Source organism: Phyllostomus discolor, chromosome 8, assembly GCF_004126475.2.
Source record: "Phyllostomus discolor isolate MPI-MPIP mPhyDis1 chromosome 8, mPhyDis1.pri.v3, whole genome shotgun sequence".
NCBI lineage: Eukaryota > Metazoa > Chordata > Mammalia > Chiroptera > Phyllostomidae > Phyllostomus > Phyllostomus discolor.
Genome location: NC_040910.2, coordinates 100,790,217 through 100,810,221, shown reverse-complemented (window position 1 = coordinate 100,810,221; position 20,005 = coordinate 100,790,217). Strand labels below are relative to the sequence as shown.

At 41.5% G+C, this 20,005-nt stretch overlaps 1 protein-coding gene across 8 annotated transcripts in view; it reads right to left on the bottom strand.

Moving 5' to 3' along the window:
- SPAG9 (sperm associated antigen 9) overlaps window positions 1-17,051 on the bottom strand; it is a 113,969-nt gene extending 96,918 nt beyond the window's left edge. For 3 of the 8 annotated variants that reach the window (XM_036033728.1, XM_036033730.1, XM_036033729.1), the window contains exon 1: window positions 16,561-17,050. In XM_036033728.1, the coding sequence (XP_035889621.1) occupies window positions 16,561-16,863 (303 nt within the window). In that variant the 5' untranslated portion in view covers window positions 16,864-17,050. Of the gene's footprint in view, window positions 1-16,560 lie in introns of all 8 variants that reach the window. The other 5 variants (XM_028522104.2, XM_028522103.2, XM_028522105.2 and 2 more) reach the window with 3 other exon arrangements.
- Between the last annotated feature and the right edge of the window lie 2,954 nt (window positions 17,052-20,005).

Below are 20,005 nucleotides of genomic sequence, written 5' to 3'. Positions count from 1 at the left end.
ATTTATGAAAAAGAATTTCAAAACTATGAACATTAAAATGGCATCAAATGCACAACTATCAACAACTGAATCTAAACAAACAAACTAAGCAAACAGCCAGAACAGGAACAGAATCACAGATATGGAGATAATTTGGAGTATATAAACTGGGAGGGGGAAGGGGAAGAAAGGGGGAAATGGTGCAGGGATTAAGAAACATAATTGGTAGATACAAAATATACAGGGGGATGTGAAGAATAGTACAGGAATTGGAGAAGTCAAAGAACTTACATGCACAACCATGGACATGAACTAAGGGGGAGAGGATTGCTGGAGGGAAAATGGGTATTGGGCAGAGGGGGACAAAGGAGGAAAAGTTGTGATAACTGTAATAGCAAAATCGATGATATTTTAAAATTATGGTGCAAATGCTGAGAAGGACAAACAGATGAAATAATATTGGCTTGACCCTGACTGGTATAGTTCAGTGGGTTGCGTGTTTTTCCGCAAACCAAAGGGTCACAGGTTCAATTCCTGATTGGGCACATGCCTGGTGAACAGGTTCAGTCCCTGTTTGGGTCACATACAAGAGGCAACCAATGGATGTCTCTCTCACACATTGATGTTTCTCTTCCTCTCTCTCTCCCTCTCCTCCCCTTTCTCTAAATAAATAAAATCTTTTAAAAGATGCTGGCCTTGATGTTGTTAACTCCTAAAGTTGAGCAATGGGTACATGGGAGTTCATTATACTATTCTTTCTACTTTAATGCTTGGGTATTTCCATAATTAAAAGCTAACAAATTAGCTGAAGTAGAATTATTAGTGGTATTTAAAATATGACAAAATTTAATAATAGGTTTCCTATCATTAAAAATCAACTGTAGCCCTGGCTGGTGTAGCTCAGTGGACTGAGCACAGGCCTGTGAATCACATGGTCACTGGTTCGATTCCCAGTCAGGGCACATGCCTGGGTTGCAGGCCAGGTACCCAGTGGGGTGCACGTGAGAGGCAACCACACATTGATGTTTCTCTCTCTCTCATTTCCTTCCCCTCTCTCTAAAAATAAATAAATAAAATATTTTTTAAAAATCAACTGTATATGCACAAAGGAGTCTGTATAAGGATATTCATTGGATGGCAATTTATAATAGTTTTAAACTGGAAGATAATTTAAATGTCCATCAATAGATACTGGATAAGGCCCTGGCGAAATAACTCAGTTGGTGAGAGCATGATTCCAATACACCAAAGTTGTGGGTTCGATCCCTAGTCAGGGCATAGACAAGAATCCACCAATGAGTAGAAAAATAAGTGAAACAACAACTTGATATTTCTCTCTCCCTCTCTTCCCAAGATTAAATTTTTAAAATATTTTTTTAAAATAGTGGATAAATAAATATGATAGATCCATATAATGAAAACTATGTAATTAGGGAATTGAGGCGAGGGTGGGACTGAAAATGGGGGAAGAGTATAAGTCTAAAAGCACTAGTTAGTAATATCCCTAGTAGGTCCCCAGAGCCATTCCAGAGCAGCCAGGTGGCCTTCCTTGCCTACCCATACAGAAGAGAGGAAATTTGTTTCCTGAAGAAACTCAGTAAGAGCAACTCCATACTAGTGGAGACCAGGCACAGCCAAAAGAAGAGAAAGGAATGAAGTGAAAAATCTATACGCCAAAGAGGAAACTGACAAGCCCCCTTTCTCTTCCTGCCCGAACCCAGGTTCCCGTGATGGCTAGGCTTATCTAGCACTCCACTGCCCCCACCTCCAAAGAGATTATCTTCTCTGGAAAAACTCAAATGTCTCTGAGAAAAGACCATGGGGTACTGAAATCTGGGTTCCCAAAGGCAACACACTGCATCCAGCCACACAAGCTTCTGGCTCTCCTTTTTTAGTGCCTCACTCTTAAAACATAAAGGGATAATTAAGGGTTATCAAGCAACTGAGACTCCAACCTGAAGAGAGACACCAAAACTATTAAAAAAGCCGGGGGTACTCTGAGTAAACAGGCAAAGCAGGAAAAAATGAAAACTATAATTAATATACTCAGAGACCAAAGAAAAGTGATTGTATCCATGCTAGCATTAAAAATGGGGTTTGAGGGGAAAATAAGAACAAGGAAGAGCTCTTGGAATTTATGAAGTACAAAAATTGAGGAATCTAGCACTTTGTTTCTCTTGTACAAACTATACTTTGGGGTAAACCAAACAGTTGATGAGGGGAAAGTTCTGCTTTATAAGAAAATTTAGCTAATACATGCTGAAGGACTGAGTCAGAACAGTGCCATTCTCCACTCCTTAATGAGATAGTGGGGAATATCCGGTCTCTGCTCAGATTTTCCTGGTTGTCTCGTAAATGCTTGTATGGGCAGGCCCCAAAGTCCGTAAGTTGCATTTGGGTGTTACATGTCTCAGATCCCTTTTATTTTATTTTTAAAAATTTTTATTTATTGATTTTAGAGAGAAAAAGAAATATCAATTTATTGTTCCACTTATTTATGCATTCAATGGTCAGTTCTTATAATGTGCATGAGCAGGGATTGAACCAGCAACCTTGGCATATCAGGATGATGCTCTAACTAACTGAGCTACCCTACCAGGGCCTCAGGCCTCTTTTAAACTACAGATTCCTGCCCTGGCTGGTGTGGCTCAGTGCACTGAGCACCTACCTGCAAAGTGAAAGGTCACTAATTTGATTCTGAGTCAGGGCACATGTCTGGGTCGCAGGCCAGGCCCTCAGTAGGGGGCGCGCAAGAGGCAAGCACACATGGATGCTCCTCTCCCTCTTTCTCCCTCCCTTCCTCTCTCTCTCAAAACAAATAAATTAAATATTTTCTAAAAATAAACTACAGATTCCGATTTCTGCCCTGGCTAGGTGGCTCAGTTGGCTGGAACATCTTCCCGTACATCAAAACGTTGCAGCATCAATCCCGGGTTGGATTCCCAGCTGGGGCGCGTACAGGACACAGCTGATCGATGTTTTTCTCTCTCTCCCCCTACCTTTCTCTCTAAAGTCAATAAACATATCCTCAGGTGAGGATTTAAAAAAATAAACTACAGATTCCCAAGTCCTTTTCATGCAGTGGTCTTAGCAGCCACTGATGACTATCAGGGAGTCCTATAAAGCCACTATAAAAGTATAATTTAGATACAGCCAGGCATAGACTGCTACTGGTAATGACTAAATGAAACAGGCAATTCACAGAAAAGGAAAAGTAGAATCATCAAGAAAATACGCTCAACCATACCAGTGATCTGAGAAAGGAAATTAAACAAGAGGTCATTTCAACACACATCAGACTGGCAATAGAAATCAAAATGTCTGATAGTGCCGAGTGTTGGCAAATACATAGAAATAACTCTTATACACTACTGGTGTACACACATGTCTCTTTTAAGGATTAATTTTATACTACTCAAACTTAACTTGAGTTATAAAGTTACTTCTGTCTTATCAAAAGTAAATCTTCCCAGATGTTAAAAACACAACTACCTAGAAATGTATTTGAACAGTACTTCTGAACAGGCTTATCTGAATAGTTACAGAAAAAGCTTCTGACAAATAAAGAGCATCTACAAAAACCCTGCACCTAACATCATACTTAATAGTCAAAGACTGAATACTTTCCCCCTAAGTTCAGGAAAATGACAAAATTTTCACTCTTGCCATGCCTATTCAATATTGTATTGGAGGTTCTAGTCAGTGCATTAGCCAAGAAAATGAAATAAAGGCGTTTAGATTAGAAAGGAAGAAGTAAAACTACCTCTACTTGTAGATGACATAATATCGTATATTTAGAAATCCTGCCCTGGCTGGTGTGGCTCAGTGGACTGAGTGCTGGCCTGCAAACCGAAAGGTTGCCAGTTCAGTTCCCAGTCAGGGCACATGCCTGGGTTGCGGGCCAGGTCCCCACTAGGTGGTGTACGACAGGCAACCACACATTGATATCACTCTCTTTCTCCCTCCCTTCCCTTCTCTAAAAATAAATAAACAAACTCTTTTAAAAAATTAAAAACTCTTGTGCTTTAAAGGACATCATCAAGAAAGTAAAAAGGCAACCTACAGAAGAGGAGAAAAACTATCCTATGATATATATGATAAGAAACTTATATAGACTATATATAATGGAATATTATCCAGCCTTAACAGGAATGAAATTATGATGCAGTCTACAAAATGGATTAGCCCTGAAAACATGCTAAGCGAGATAAGTAAGACACAAAGGGCAAATATTGTATGATTCCACTTACGAGATACCAAGAAGTCAAACTCATAGGGGCAGAACACAGAATGGTGGTTTCCAGGTGTTAGGAGAACAGAGAGTGGAGCTACTGCTTCATGGGTAAGGAGTTTTGGTTTGTGATGATTAAAAAAGTTCTGGAGATTAAGGGTGATGATGGTTGCAAAAAAATGTGGGTGTACTTAGTACACTTAAAAATAGTTAAAATGGTAAGCTTTATGTATATTTTACGTCAATAACTATTTTTAAGGAAGAAATATGGTGGCAACTATATAAAGTGAAATTTTCACAGGAAGAAAAAATATAGTCTATTTTTCTAAAAGGCAGTCTCTTTTTTGTGGAATGAAAATTTTCAAAGTCAACAATATTAGCACTGTTAGTTAACCAGTATCACTAAGAACCATAACAATGCTTTTCATACTTTCATAAGCATACTTTTAAGAAAAACTAAAGCACCAAAACATTTTATCATATCTATTTTATTAAAAAATGTTTCTAGAATTTCATATATATAGCTATATCCTCAAAATGAAGCACATTAAAAAAATACCATTTGGTGGTAAGAATCATCATTCTGAATCACTGTGAATCATGATTAAAAACCACAGTGCAGCCCTGGCCAGGTGGCTCAGTGGTTAGAGCATCATCCCATACACCAAAGGTATCGGATTCGATTCCTGGTCAGGGCACATACCTAGGCTGCAGGTTGGATCTCCAGCTGGGGCCTTCAGAGGAGGCAACTGGTCAGTCTTTCTCACATCAATGCTTCTCTCTCTCTCTCTCTCTCTCTCTCTCTCTCTCTCTTCCCCCTTCTCTCTAAAAATCAATAAACATATCTTCAAGGTGAGGATTTAATGAAAAATAACCATACTACATTATCATGTGTGACACCTTCAAGATAAGAATCCTAATTTGACAACACTGTCCTTCACTTTCTGACCCCTGATCTATTCAACCTCAATTCTTGCCACTCTCCTATGTGGCAGGAGTATTGGTATATATATTAAATAATACAGCGTTACCTCAGCACTTGTTAATTTGTTCTGGAACTCATGGTAAGTGCAGAAACTGATGAGTACAGGACAACGAGGCATCTTCTCTTGGAGGGCGGTGTCCTGACTCATACAAGTTCTAGCAAGTGCGACAAATCCCAAGCAAGCACCAAATGCTTAAACATTTTTTCTCATCAAAATGTGATAAATACAGGGTTTGCTGAGTTCTGAAACATGAATACCGAGGCATGTCTATATATGGAAAACGAATAAATACTACACAAACATATATAAAAAGTCATATTTTTGTCGCTGTTTGAATATAGCACGCGGATTTCGGCTTTAGGACATATAACCCAGTTATCACGCCATGCTGTCTTTGCAAAGCCGTCCCTCAGCCTGAGTTAGGCTTTTGGCACCTTATACATACAGTGCTTGTTTAGAATGCTTACCTAGGGCTGCCCTATTTACATCAGCCCCCACCACGAGACTCGGAGATCCTCAAGGACAGAACCCTGGCCTAGTCCTTCTTGTACCCTACTCCGAGTCCCATGCGTTTAATTTACAGCTATTTTATAAGTGAATAAATAAGATGAACGAACAGGTAGATAGAAGTCAGACACATAGATAACATTTAGTATGTATTAACCAAATGCCTTGAGCTTTGAAGGTTCATTTTTCTTATATAATCCTCGTACCAATCCTATGAGATTGTTACTGTTCTTACCCCTATTTACATTTAAGAAATTGAGGGCTGGCTCTAAGAAATCTGCCGGTGATCTCTCGACTGGGAAGTAACAGAGCCAGGATCTGAATTAAGAAAATCTCACCCTATGGCCCTTGCCCTTGGCCACTGTACGCTATTGTTTTTTTGTCATTTTGAGAATCCTTCTTAAGAGATACTTATGATGTGATAAGTATTTATCTCAAATTAAAATACCCTCTTAATTTGCTGTTTATAACCTGTTGAGGGCTAAGAAACTATTTTACTTAAGTGTGAAGCATCTTCCCATACACCCAGAAGTTTTCAGGTTCGATCCCTGGTTAAGGGCACATACAGGAGGCAACTGATAGATGTTTCTCTTTCCCTGTCTTCTTCTCTCCCTTCCTCTCTCTCTAACAACAACAACAACAACAATAACAACAATAAACATATCCTCCAGTGAAGATTAGTATATGTGCCGCCAAAGCGAGCACTCTCCAGTCAGGATTAAAATAATAATAATAATAATAATAATAATAACGGTACATAAGTACTTTGTCTTTTTTTAAAATTTTTTAAAGATGTTATTTATTTATTTTTAGAGAGGGAAGGGAGAGAGAGAGAGAGAGAGAGAGAGAGAGAAACATCAATGTGTGGTTGCTGGGGGTCACGGCCTGCAACCCAGGCATGTACCCTGACTGGGAATCAAACCTGCGACACTTTGGTTCGCAGCCCAAGCTCAATCCACTGAGCTACGCCAGCCAGGGATAGTACTTTGTCTTTAAATGTTTCTTCAATAGGCGAAGATCATGAACTCCACTGCAGTCTGAGACATTCATTTTAGCTATTTAAAAACCTTTTGTTTACCACTTGTCCCTCAGCTATACTAGAGGTTAAAATTGAGTAAATGACTGTCCGAATTCCTATTCCAGCACAAAAGTATTCTTTAAAGAGAACTAAACAGAGAGACAAATGACTAATTTCTATCAAATGCTTCCCAAGTGACATCAAACATGTCTAAGTTCACTATTTTCATAATAGAACCATAGAGAAACAATAGCCTTTTTTAAGTTACTCTTCTGGCTTTACAAAAGCCTGTTTATTTGATTCCACACTTCTGACAAACTATTTAATTTTTTAAAAGGTATTTGTTTTTGAATAGGTAGCAGGAAACTCCCTCCCCCCGCCAAAAAAAAAAAAAAAAAAAAATGGGGCTAAGACGATGGGTAACTGAAATTAAATTCAAATTGAGGATTTGTTCATTAAAATTAGAACTTTTATTTAAACCATAATAGCTTAGCAGAGGCTTTTAACCAATATAGATTTCAGTGCCCAAGATTAAATTTTTCTTCTTCAGATTAATTTTTTCTTTAAATGTAAATGCTGTTTTGCTAACCATTTTACTTGTTACTTACTATAGGGTACTACTTCTGTATCCAATTACAAATGTCTATCAAAAGATTCTAAGCAAATAGTTAAATTTAAGTTTTGGCACTTAACCTTCATTTGCATGGAAAATTTATTCAGACAGACCAACTTATTTTTTAGCCATTAACTTAGAAGCAAATATCTGTGGTTAAAATAAGTAAGAATACAACAGAAAACCACTATTAAGTTTAAAGTAATTCAAGAATCATGGTGCTAACATGACTTTAAGATCACCTAGCCCAACCTTTGCAAATGAGAAGTAACCCCTACAATACTTTTGGCAGTAGTTCCAGTGATCTTAGTATTTCACTTTTTAAGTGCACAAATATTTCTACAACATCTACTATGCACAGGACAATGTAGGTGAAGTGTCTGCAATATCTATACTCAGAAGTCATGGTTTTTCTGTATACGTAAAAGTCAAAGGACTTATTGAAGAACTTTTTGGAAGTTTTTGCATAACTTGGCATCAACAGTAAGGATAACACCTTGAATGCACAAAAGAGAACTTTAAATAGTTAGGCTTTGCCATTTGACCTTTAGTATATTCATCCATCCATCATGCATCCATCCATCCATCTATCCATCCAACAAACCAACAAACAGTATCTAGTAAATAGCTACCAGACCCCAGCCATGTATTAAGAGAGTTAAAGCAATAGGTTAGTTTGCTATAACATTGGAAGTGATGCCCTGGCAGTGGATTGAGCACAGCCCTGAGAACCAAAGGGTTGCCGGTTCGATTCCCAGTCAGGGCACATGCCTGGGTTGCGGGTCCCAGGAAGGGGCATGTGAGAGGCAACCATACACTGATGTTTCTCTCCCTCTCTTTCTCCTTTCCTTTCCCACTCTCTAAAAATAAATAAATAAAATCTTTAAAAAAATTTAAGTGCTTATGAGAGGGGAAGAAAGGTATGCTATGGAAAGATGTAAGACGAACACAATCCATACTTGCTGTTCATAAAAGGCATGCTAGCCCTGGCTGGTGTGGCTCAGTGGACTGAGTGCTGGCCTGCGAACCAAAAGGTCGCTGGTTCCATTCCCAGTCAGGGTACATGAGTAGGTTGTAAGCCAGGTCCCAAGTAGGGGCCTCACAAGAGGCAACCACACATTGATGTTTCTCTCCATCTCTTTCTCCCTCCCTTCCCCTCTCTCTATAAATAAATTTAAAAAAAATTTTTTTAGGCATCCTAGAATTGAAATCTACTGGATGAATAGTTAGGTAGTCAACAGAAGAGAAAGAGAGCTCCCAGCCTACAAGCAGCTTTTAAAGAGGCCTGGAAACAATATGTTCCACAAAACAAACTCAAAGAATTCAGTATGGCTCAAAAAGGAAAAGATATGGCTGGTAAGAAAAGGAGCACCCAGATTACAAGGTCTTGTACGTAAGGTACCTCAGTCATTTAAGAACTGTAGACAGAGCCCTGACCAGTGTGGCTCAGTTGGTTGGACGTCGTCACACAGCAAAAGGCTGCGGGTTCAATCCCAGGTCAAGGCACATGCTTGGGTTGCGGGTCGGTCAGTTAGGGTGTGTATGAATCTTTTGATGCCTCTCACATCAACATTGTCTCCTTGTCTTTCTTCCTCCCTACCCCTCTCTCTAAAAATAAATAAATAGGGGACAAGGGTAATGGAAAAAGTTACAATAAAAAACAAGCTTAAAAAACTATGAGAGACTTTAACCTGGACATAAAAACATAAAAATAAATAAATGAAATATTTTTTAAAAACTGTAGACAAAGCCACTAAAGGCTTTTCAGTGTGGAAATTATGTGGTCAAATTTCCATTTTGGAGAAATGTGGGTACTGTGTGATGGGCAGTTTACAGGATGGCAAATACTGGAAGCAGATAGATCAGTTATGAGACAGTTTTAGTTGTTCATTCATTTACTGAGAAATAGTCATCGATTACTTCCTACATGCCAGACACTAGTGTACAGTCAGAATGACACAAAGTTCCAACTCTACAGGATTTGGATTCAGCATGTGAGAGATGTGTGTATCCTGAAACAGAGTACTAGAAATGGGTTTGAAAAGAAAGAGATTCCAGAAATACTTAAAATTTGGAAACAAAAGAAAGTAGCAATCAATAAGAATGAAGCAAAGAGAAGAGTTCAGTATCATTCAGGAGACATTCATGTCCAATAAACAACAATAATATGGATGCAAAACTCCAAAAAGAGATCTGACCTCGAAGTCTTAAGCTGTCAGCTCCATGAGGAAAGAATCTTGTGTGTTTTACCCACCACTATAACCCCAACGGACACAGTCCCAGGAGCACAGCTGACAATAAATACCTGTTAAGTGAATGAATAAGATAATACATTTTGGAGCAGTCCAAAAATGGGAACTGAACTCATCGGAATGAATAATATCAGCTTGCAGTGTGCAAAGTGAGAACTAAAGTGGACCTTAGAAAGAATGCCAAGGAACACCAACACCAGTATGATTAGGAGGAAAACTAAGACATGTCCAAGTCACAGAACCAAAATTTAATGTTTCTTAAAGAAGCAGTGACCAAGAAGAGTTAAACATTGTTGAGAAATCAAGTATGAGAAGATGTGTGAGACAGAAAAAAGAAGAAATGCATTCAATTAGAGAGCTACTTACTCTTCAGAATTTTCAAAAATAACAAGTAGGACAAACAACTACATACTCCTGAAGTTTCAAATCTAAACAATTCCTCTAATGAGGTTAATTATTTCCTTTGTAGGCAGCTCACCCTTTTACAAACATGTTTGTAAACAAGAGGCAGGTGCTTTGACGCCTCTTTTTATCACATCATCTTTTTTGTATGCATGGCATCTATCATCATCTGTAATTAACTGGTTCATTTATCCTTTATTGCAATACAAATTCCAAGAAAGCATGGGCTACCTTCCTTATCTGTTTTGTCTGTGGTTACATTGCCAAAGCCTAAAACAGTGCCTGGCTCAAAAAATATTTGTTCTTTCTGATTATCTATATGTCTATTTCTCTTTCTATTTACCTATAGTAATGGGATAGGATAGAACTAGAAGATCATGAAGTTTCTTCCCAGCCCTTAAAAAATAACTGCAGGAAGAACGAGTGAAAACACACTTTAAAGGACAATAATAGAATCCAGAATCACAAAAATTCTAGACCTATCCCTTGCAGGGAATCCAATCAATAGGACTTCAAATTACAAGTAAAAAATTATTCTCAGGCTCTGTAACCCTAGTGGAGCAGGTAAGCAGTCAGAAATCCTGGAAAATATATTAAGACTAAAAAAATGTTACTAAAGAGAACATTAAACATAGGGTCAGTTTCTGAATTCCTGTATATCAGTTTCAAAGGGAAAATGATTCATGATATTTTTATACAATAATTTTAAATTGAAATTTTTAGCCAAGTTTAAATTGTTTTATAGATCTCAGATTTAAATAGCTTTTCTTTTTAAAGAAGATTATTTATTTATTTATGTTTTGAGAGAGGGGAAGGAAGGAAGAAAGAGAGGAAGAGAAATATCAAATGTGTGGTTGTCTCTCACATGCCCTCTACTAGGTACCTGGCCACAACCCAAGCATGTACCCTGACTGGGAGTCAAACCAGTGACCCTTTGGTTCGCAGGCTGGCACTCAATCCACTGAGCCACACCAGCCAGGGCAGATTTAAATTTCTTATAGAAAAGTAGTGCAATTATTGCAATTATGTGGTAGAATGCTCTCCTTTTTTTATAAGATCAGTACATTAAGCACTGGAAGGTAAAGTGTCATAACATCTGCAATTTACTTTGAAGTAGTTTAGCAATTTAAAAATATGTATATGTAGCCCTGGCTGGTGTAGCTCAGTGGATTGAGTGCCAGCTTGTGAACCCAAGAGTTGCTGGTTTGGTTCCCAGTCATGGCACATGCCTGGGTTGCAGGCCAGATCTCCAGGAAGGGGTGCACAGGAGGCAACCACACACTGATGTTTCTCTCTCTTCCTCCCTTCCTCTCTCTATAAAAATAAATTTTAAAAAATGTTTTTAAAGAACAATATTTTAAAGTTCCTAATAATAATTTCATATCCTAAACTTGCAACTTCTCTTGCAGTAATATATAAATTCTTCCAATGGTTCGGTTCAAACATTTTGGGGGGCACCTATTAGACCAAATTACTAGACACTAGAATTCCTAAGTGAATAAAACACAGGCTTGCATTCAAACTAATAACTAAATAACACTGACCAGCCTTTGAAAATGTTTAGAATTTACACACATATTTCTAAACAACAGCTTTCTGAATAGACACATTACATATAGTATTAAACTGGGCCTATGTTGATACATCTTTTTTAATCTCAACCTAATTATTTAGGTAACAGCTGTATTCATTATGAGTGCTGAGCACAGCCAAAAAGGTGTTTTTCAAATAACTCAGCCATTAGTCAACAGAACAAAAAAACACACACTTGGCCAGATTCTAGTACAAGCTCGCCTGAGAACCTATGTTTCCATATGATTAAAGTAGGCAGCATGTAGTTAAAGGTAAGCTAAGAAGTCCAAGTAACAGAAACCAAACCAAGCTGAGGCACAGAATTGGATCTGTGACCTATGACACATACGAAAGTAATCTAATAAGCAGTCCTTACTCTACTAATTCATCCTCTGATGAGAAGTATCTAATCCATCTAGATACTTTACCCATTTTGCTTTTTGTGTGTGTGTAATTTTAACTAAGTAAAAATGTAAATATTGCTATAGCAAGGGCATATCATCGTATCTCAGTTACACACCTGGATTCAGAAAACTGAAGAAAAAGAAAGGATAAGATCTATCTTAAGGGCTAAATAATGATTAACTTAGCACCACTCCGAGAAGCCCCGCCACCTCTGCTGCCACTGCCACCACCACCACCTACACAGACGCCCTCAGAGAACAAACAGATCGCTCATTTCAGAAAGTGTCTGGAATTAGGAACTGACTAGGGGCAAGGGCATAGCCGCTCTGGGCAGGGGCAGTGTGCAGCTTGTTCAAATGCCTCAGCAAAAAAAAGAAAAAACAATGGTAATTTTTAAAATATGAAAATGTTTTTCAAAAAGTGTGTTTTTAAATTTATTAGTATTTTTAGGTAATACAGAGATCAACCAAGCACTAAAATGTAGTCTGAACAGTCTAAAACTTAAGTCTGAACGAATAAATTAAGACAACACTCTGAAAAGCTGCTGACCCTTGCACTAACTAAACCAACAGAGAAAATTAAGCAAGCACCTGAGTCAATTCTTGAACTACAAATCTTTTCAGTTCACTGAAGATACCACAAGATACTGGTTTCAAAAACACTTAACAGGAACCACAGAGAGGGACTTCACTTTTAAAAGGCGTCTGAAAACTTTAATAACATGCATACCCAAACATGTAAGATGTCAAATGTTAACTACCATTCACGGACCAGCAATCTGTCAGGTGCTGACGGATCACCTCTGCACTCACTAAACGACCCTTCTTCCCCTGCTGCTCCGCTTCAGTGCAAGAAAACCTACTACAGCAACATTCCATTCTTAGGACACTAGAGTTGATAAAATTAAGGCTAAAAATCTAAAGAACTGATAGAATCACTAACTTAAATAACAACTATGCTGAAGGCAAAAAATAATGTTGAAGTAAAAGTAAAATTTCAGCGTCTTAACTTCCTAAGTCCTCAATAACCACCAGCAAATTGAAGCCGTAAGCATGGAAAACGACTCTTTACTCCTGCTACTTGATAGTGGCAAAACAGAAAGATTCAAATTTTCCTTTTTAAGTGTTTGTTAAAGAGATGAACTTAACAGTCATTGTAAATCAGTTTGCAAACAAATCAAAAATAACTTCAAGTTTTAGTTACAGTATTTTCATGAATGAATGAGAACTGCAACGTCAATAGAAAGAACACTGACTCTCAACGCCTGTTTCTCTGCCCGCGAATCTTATCATTCCCAAGTTCACACACTTCCAAAGAAAACCATTTGATTGCAGTCTTCACATAAAGCATTGATTTTGCTAGTGCTTTAAGTGCTGACTCATTGGGGAAAAGTTAATTAGAAAACTCTCAATAGTCTATTTCACCTCTGCATTTAATCACCCCAATTTTTTTTAGGCAAAGAGTCAGAGAATAACAGTCACAAAATCACCATTTTCTTTCCAGCAAAGTTCTCTCTCCAGCCCAATCTCTTCATCTATGCTTCTATCAGTCAAGGAAGGAGGGAAGGGAGATGAAGTGGGTGCATCTTCATTTTATGTGCCATCTTCATCCAATCACACTAAATAAACTCTCACTTTTACCCTGGCTGGTGCGGCTCAGTGGACTGAGTGCCAGCAGCGAATGAAAGAGCTGCTGGTTCGATTCCCAACCAGGGCACATGTCTGGGTTGCCCGCCAGGACCCCAGCTGGGGGTGTACGGAAGCAACAGATCAATGTATCACACGTTGATGTTTCTCTCCCTCTCTTCCTCCCTCCCCTCCCCTCTCTCTAAAAGTAAATAAATAAAATCTTAAACACACACACACACACACACACACATGGCCAGAGCAGGGAGTCCAAAGGGGCAAGTGATGATCAATAAGATAAGTTTCTTTAAAAAAAACAACCCATAACCATGTATTTATTTATTTGAAATATTTTTATTTGTATAGAGAGGAGAAGGGAGGGAGAAAGAGAGGGAGAGAAACATGGATGTGCCAGCAGCTGGTTATGCAACTCTCACAAACCTACCACATGCCCCCAACCACGGACCTGGCCAACAACCCAGGCATTTACCCTGACCAGGAATCCAAACAGTGACCGTTAGGTCTGCTGGACGAAATTCATCCTCCTGAGCCACACCAGTCAGGGCAAGATAGGTTTCTTGATTTGCACTTGAAACTGGTCACACAAAAAATCAGCACTCCTGTAGGCTGACTCACAAAACAGCAGCACAGGGTGGGGATGGGGGGCTGTACAAGGGGACTAAATGGTAATGGGGAAAAATACAATACAAATTAAATAAATAAAAAAACAGCACCTAACTCTACACACACCCACACACAAAAATGCCAATAATAGAAAAAGACAGAAGGTAGTTAATTCAAGTAATATCACTATCATAAAGAGTAAATTTCTAATTCCTTGCTGAGAATTCCTGCAAGCAAGAGATTATTATAGCACTTCATACCTCCTAAAACATTCTCACATTTACATACCCTCTCAACTTTCCACAAAGGTGCTCAGAATTTACTTAGCACTTTCTGGTGATAGGCAGTTTCCAGACTTTCAAATGCTTTTGCTGTAACAACAGACTCAGTTTCCATATTAAGGCCACACTCAAAACACTCACAGAAAAACACAAAATTCACTTCTGCATATTGGCCTAAGAGACTGAAACTTCTGGGTACCAATAATACTTTAATACTTGAATTATGATCTTACGTGAAAACTGATAACAAGGTGCTTTATGTTTGTGGTCTGAGAGTTGGCTCATCTACATTTCACCAATGTTCTCTAGTCTCAGGTCATGGCCCTTTGCCCAAAGGTCTCATAGAGCATTTATAGATGTGTCTGAAAAATTATAAATTACAAGAGTCATTGGATAACCTCTTTTTTAAGTCATTTACTTAAAAAATTAATACACAACCCAGACTCTAGCAGTTAGTTTTGTTTTCTGAGTCTGCAACCTGTGGCAGATGGTTTTCTTGGCCTATGTGACCCTGGCATTTTGCCACTGACTGACAGGAATTGAAGGGTGGATAGAGTATTTCTTTCACTCAAGGTTACAGGCCATGCTGGGACTGCTCCTCACCTGTGTGTGTGAGGGAATTCCCCAGTCTCTCTCTCCCCAGGTATTCCACACATAGGCAATGGCCTGTCTGAGCACATGGCACGCCATCTCAGAAGTGTACTGATCTCTGTTCTATAAACAGTGCTAATAAACTAGTGGAAATTATTATCCCTCCCTCAGATTTTTTGCAGCTCCTCCTTCCCCGTAAGCTCCTAAAATAAAGTCAATTTTGTTGGGCAAATTCAATGGCATTCCTTTGAGGCAAATGGATCACAAAAATCAGAACTAAGCATCATCACTATAGTCAAGCTTAAAAAAGAAAAAGAACTATCTGACCTGGTACAAAGAGGGGTAGCAGCGACAAAAGTTTAAATAGTGGTACTTCTTAGTGAGGAAATGAGCGACTAAAGAAATCTCAGATCCTAAAAACTTTTCAAGTATCTTTGAAAGGTAACATGCCATTCCTTCCATGACCATGTATTTAGCTAGGTGTTGCTAGATGCTCAGAGAACAAAGATGAATAGGACACTTCGCCTAAATTAGGCAGTTTCAGGCCAAGACAGCCTGAAAGGTAAAAATCCTGGACTGTCTCAAAAAGTCAAAGACTTTATCACTTGCACTCCAAAAGGTTCACGGACCTTGGTGAGGGTACTGAGGTCACTGCTGAGGTGTTAGCCTTACTAGCGGGCCAAGTACACCTGGAAATTGCAGTCTGAAAAGGCTTGCCAATAGTCACCTACCATCTCCTCAACCCCGCCCCCGCAAGTCCTCTTCATAAACAAACAGAGGGTTTTTAAAGGGAACTGTCCAAGGTTACCACCTGATACGAAGGAATGCTTTGGTGTGGGACACCAATAAAATAAAATTGTATACTCTCTATGCTTCCAGAGTATTGCTATACAACACCCAAGTGTTAACAAAGTGTCAACCAAAGCAAGTAAAATATAAAATGAAACCTATTTCTCAACAGGGTTAAAACGTCAAGAAGAAACTGACCGAAAGAGGGAGGTCTCTAACTTCCCAAAGCAGTAACCCTCGGAAAGGCAATGAAACCAAAAGAAAGTTACATATCCAGCACAGAAGTGTTTAAAAGCACAACCCCCCATGGTAAAAGTCTGAACGGCCATCTGACTGTCCTAAGGTGGTCGGAAACTTCCCTAAACTACAAAAGGCAACCAGACATTCTAAAATCTCCTACCTCAGCCAAACCCCTGTACCCTCAGGCCAGACTGCGGCTTCCTCCCCGGGCCTTGCCTTCCTAATCTCACTCCCTTTTCCTGGACACTCACTAGCCTCCCTCGGCTTCCAACACCGGGGCCCGGGGTCCCGGAGACCTCACGCCGCCAGGCTGGGCTCTGGAGCCTCGGCCTCAGACCCGCCCCCACGAGGCCGGACGCCGACGCGCCCACCCTCCCGGCGGGCCGCGACCCCTGGCCGCCCTAGGACCCGGCCCCGCCCTCACCACCGGCCGGCCGGCCCTCACCTCCTCGGCGTGCTTGCGCAGCGCCTTCTCCCGCTCGTACTGGGTGATGAGCTGCTCGTTATCGTCCCGCAGAAGCTCCAGCTCCACCTGGTGCTCCTGGTCCTGTGCGAACACCGAGTCCAGGTTCTCCAGCACGGCCACCACCAGTGGCATCAGCTCCTTGACCACCTCCTCGTCGTAGCGCCCGATCAGTCGTTCGAACTCGCGGTAGATGGATCCGGCCAGGCCAGACACCCGCTCCGACATCACGGCCCCGGAGCCGCCGGGCTCCTCCTGGTACACCACACCGTCCTCCAGCTCCATGGTGGCGGGCGGGCGGCCGGGGGCGTCTCCGACTGAGGGGGCAGCACGGGCCCGCACACCGGCCCGGCCGGGGCTGGGGCTGGGGTTGGGGTTGGGGCTGGGCCCGACGGGGTGGGGGCTCGGGCCAGAGGAGGGGAGGGGTGGGGTGAGCGCACTCAGCCCAACCGCCGCTGCACCAACTGCTTGGCGGCGGGGCCGCGCGCACCACACGTCACCCGCGGGGCGGTACCCGCACCGCGTCGGCCCGGGGGGCGGGGCCTGCGGGAGACCAGGCGCGGCCAGAGGCGGAGCCTACTGGTCGCCGGGCCTCCGCGGAGGCGCGGCCAGGTGTCGCAGACTGAGGGGTCAGGGTGGCCCCGCAAGGGATCGGTGGGGCTGGGGCTGGGGTTGGGGCTGGGCCCAGCGGACTGGGAGCCCCGGCAGGAGCAGGAGAGGAGTTGGGGAAGCGCACTCATTCCAACTGCCGCTGCACCAACTGCCTGGGCGGCGGGAACACCCGCACCCTACGTCACACGTGGGGCGGGGCCCGCGCCGCGCCGGCCCGAAAGGCGGGGCCCCACGGGAGGCCCTGGGCGGCTAGGGGCGGGGCCTCTGCGTCCTCGTGCGCCGGCGGAGGCGGAACCAGGCGTCAACACCCGGCGCCGCGCGGACAGTGCGTTCGCCAATGGGGCAGACCGAGAGAGAGGAGGAGGGGGAGGCCTGTCAGCACTAGGCGGGATTTGCTGGGCGGGTCCCAAAGGAAAGGGAGGGGTTCTGGAAGGGTAACCAGCCGGCCAGAATTAATGTAGCTAACATTTCTCTTGTTTTTTACAGCTCACAAAGGACTTTCTCATTTGTTCCTCACAGCAGGCATCGTGAGTTAGACGTTTGGCCGCCGTTTTACAGACAAGCAAAGTAGGCCCAGAAAAGTTGTGCTTCCCTCAAGGTCACTCATCTAGAACGGGAAGGCGGCTGATCGGAGGCTCAAACCAGTTCTGATGGAAAATTGCAGGCTCAGAGAAAAGTGGAAAACAGAGGGACAGAGAAAGCAGCAGTAACTAAGACAAGATCTGAGTGATAAGGCGGCCTCGAATAGGATAGATCAATAGATCCCATATGGGGATAATGAGAGTAAGGATAGCCTAAAACAGGAAGTGCAAAGCATTCTGGAGAAGGATAATGTAACGCCAGATCTTGGCACTTTGCCAATCACTGAGTTTCTGGGCTTTCCCCGGCCAACTTGGGAGAGTGGCATTTCCTGGTTCCCGCCTCTCTCGGTTCCTAAGGTCTTGGGAAGGAGGCGGAGCGGGGAAGTGCGGGGTTGAGAACTAGAGAAGAAAGGGGGTAGTGTAACTGGGATGAAAAGCCCCGTGATAAGCGAGGTCTTCGCCGCCTAGGAGAGCATCACGTGTGGGGAATGACACAGCACCCAAGCCTTAGGCCGGCCTGAGTCAAGAGTCCCTTCCTGGCATTGGCATTCTCATCTAGCTTCTGCGGATGGAACGGAAGTCACTCCCAAAAGCCCCTTCTCTCCGCAGCAGGTGACTCAGGAGTTCTGAGGCTGGCTGGGGGCAGGGCTTGGATAAGCAAGTGTTTAGTGGGGGAAGCAGCCACCTCCCAGAATCACAGATATCCCCAACTTGGCCTTTACAAGTTCAAGTTCTTCCTACCAAGCAGGAACTAAGTCTCCCAATCTGGACACATCTGGAGACCCACGAAAACGTGTGGAGGTTGAGCAAGGGCCAACCTATAAACACAGAAAGACAAAAATGAAAATACTAAGCTATATAAAGTCAGATGGGGCTGAATTTGTGGTCTGTACTGTCCCCCTTTCTCACCCTTCCCCCCACACCATCCTTATATTGTTTGTATATATGGCTGGATCTTAGCAAGGCCAATTACCTTGTTGGGTGTGAGCCCCAAATGATGCCTTTTTTCTTGTAAACCTCACATTTGAAACCAGGAAAAAAGAGTCTTGCTTTGGATCTTTTATTCTTTTTTAAAAATATATGATCTTTAACCCTGGCTGGTATAGCTCAGTGGATTGAGCACAGGCCTGTGAAGCAAAGGGTCACTTGTTCAAGTCCCAGTTGGGATACATGTCTGGGTTGCGGACAAGTCCCCAGTAGGGGGCGTGTGAGAGGCAACCACACATTGATGTTTCTCTCCCCTCTCTCCCTTGCTCTCTAAAAATAAATAAATAAATAAATACAATCTAAAAAAAAGAACACTATTAAAAAATAAAATGTATAATCTTTTAATTTTTTCCCATTACCATTTAGTCCCCTTATACCCCACAGCCCCTGGATCTTTGTTTTGTCTTCTTTCTTTCTCTTCCAGAGGGCTGTCACACAAACTACATAGACTTTCTTTCCTAGGAGTCAAATGAGCAGAAAAACTTTGGGCAAGATTTTACTTTGTCTTTCCACAATATTATCATACCCATCAGAAAACTTAGAGAAAAGAAAATGTTGATTTTCAGGTATGACATAATAAAATCATACTGAGTATGCTTTTTTTAGTATAAATTCAACATAAAATGATATGAGATAAATATTTATGTCTAGATTTGAAGTTCCTACTGGCTATCAGAGATCATATTTGTTTAAAATAAAATTCAGCCAAATAATCCATCAGCTGTTGAATAGATAAAATACCATGTATACATATAATGTAATATTTATTATTCAGCAATAAAAAAAATGAAGTAGCCCAGTGGGTGTGGCTCAGTTGGTTGGGGGGTCATCCCATGCACCAAAATGTCACGGGTTTTAATTCCCAGTCAGGGCACATGCCTAAGTTGTGGGTTTGGCCCCTGGCTGGAGCTCATGCAGGAGGCAACCAATCCATGTTTCCCTCCCTCTCCTCTCTAGAATCAATAAATATACTTTTTTAATTTTTAAAAAATGAAAATCTATGTAAAAAATGAAATCCAGGCTATAATACATGTTTACCTTGAAAATATTATGCTAAGTAACAGAACCAGTCACAAAGAACCACATATGAAAGTAGTGGTTGCCTAGGGCAAATGGGGGAATGAGGGAAAATAAGATTGTTAATGTGTATGGGCTTTGTTTTGGGGGTAATGAAAATGTCCTAAAATTGATTGTGGTGATGGACACATGGCTCTAAATAAACTAAAAGCACTGAGTCGTGCACTTTA